The sequence below is a fragment of the Acanthisitta chloris genome, unplaced genomic scaffold (assembly GCF_000695815.1).
Source record: "Acanthisitta chloris isolate BGI_N310 unplaced genomic scaffold, ASM69581v1 scaffold499, whole genome shotgun sequence".
In the NCBI taxonomy this organism is placed as follows: Eukaryota; Metazoa; Chordata; class Aves; order Passeriformes; family Acanthisittidae; genus Acanthisitta; species Acanthisitta chloris.
The window spans coordinates 18003-18277 of NW_008689539.1; the positions used below are offsets into that span (position 1 = coordinate 18003).

The 275-nt window shown below is 72.4% G+C and overlaps 1 protein-coding gene across 1 annotated transcript in view; it reads right to left on the reverse strand.

Moving 5' to 3' along the window:
- MIEF2 (mitochondrial elongation factor 2) overlaps positions 1-64 on the reverse strand; it is a 3474-nt gene extending 3410 nt beyond the window's left edge. Inside the window, exon 1 of the mRNA XM_009081418.1 lies at positions 8-64. Coding sequence (XP_009079666.1) covers positions 8-64 — 57 coding nt within the window. The remainder of the gene's footprint in view (positions 1-7) is intronic.
- Positions 65-275: the final 211 nt, after the last annotated feature.

Genomic DNA, 275 nt, shown 5'->3' on the forward strand with positions numbered 1-275 from the left:
CGTTGACACTGCCCGGCCCTCCGTTCTCCTGCCGCCTGCCCCGCTGCTGCCAGAACGCTGCCATGGCCACCCTGCAGAGAACAGCAGGCTGTCACCCACCCCGGGCTGGAGCACCTGCCCCCGCGAGGGGGGCACAGCCCGTTTCCCCGCCCCGCTGCCCTCCGCCTCCGGGGCAAAGGCTCCGGTCGGGATGACTGGGTGCGGTGAGGGAACAAGGGTCACCGCGGAGAACGGGCACCACGGGGAATGGACACCCCGGGGAACGGGCACCGAGG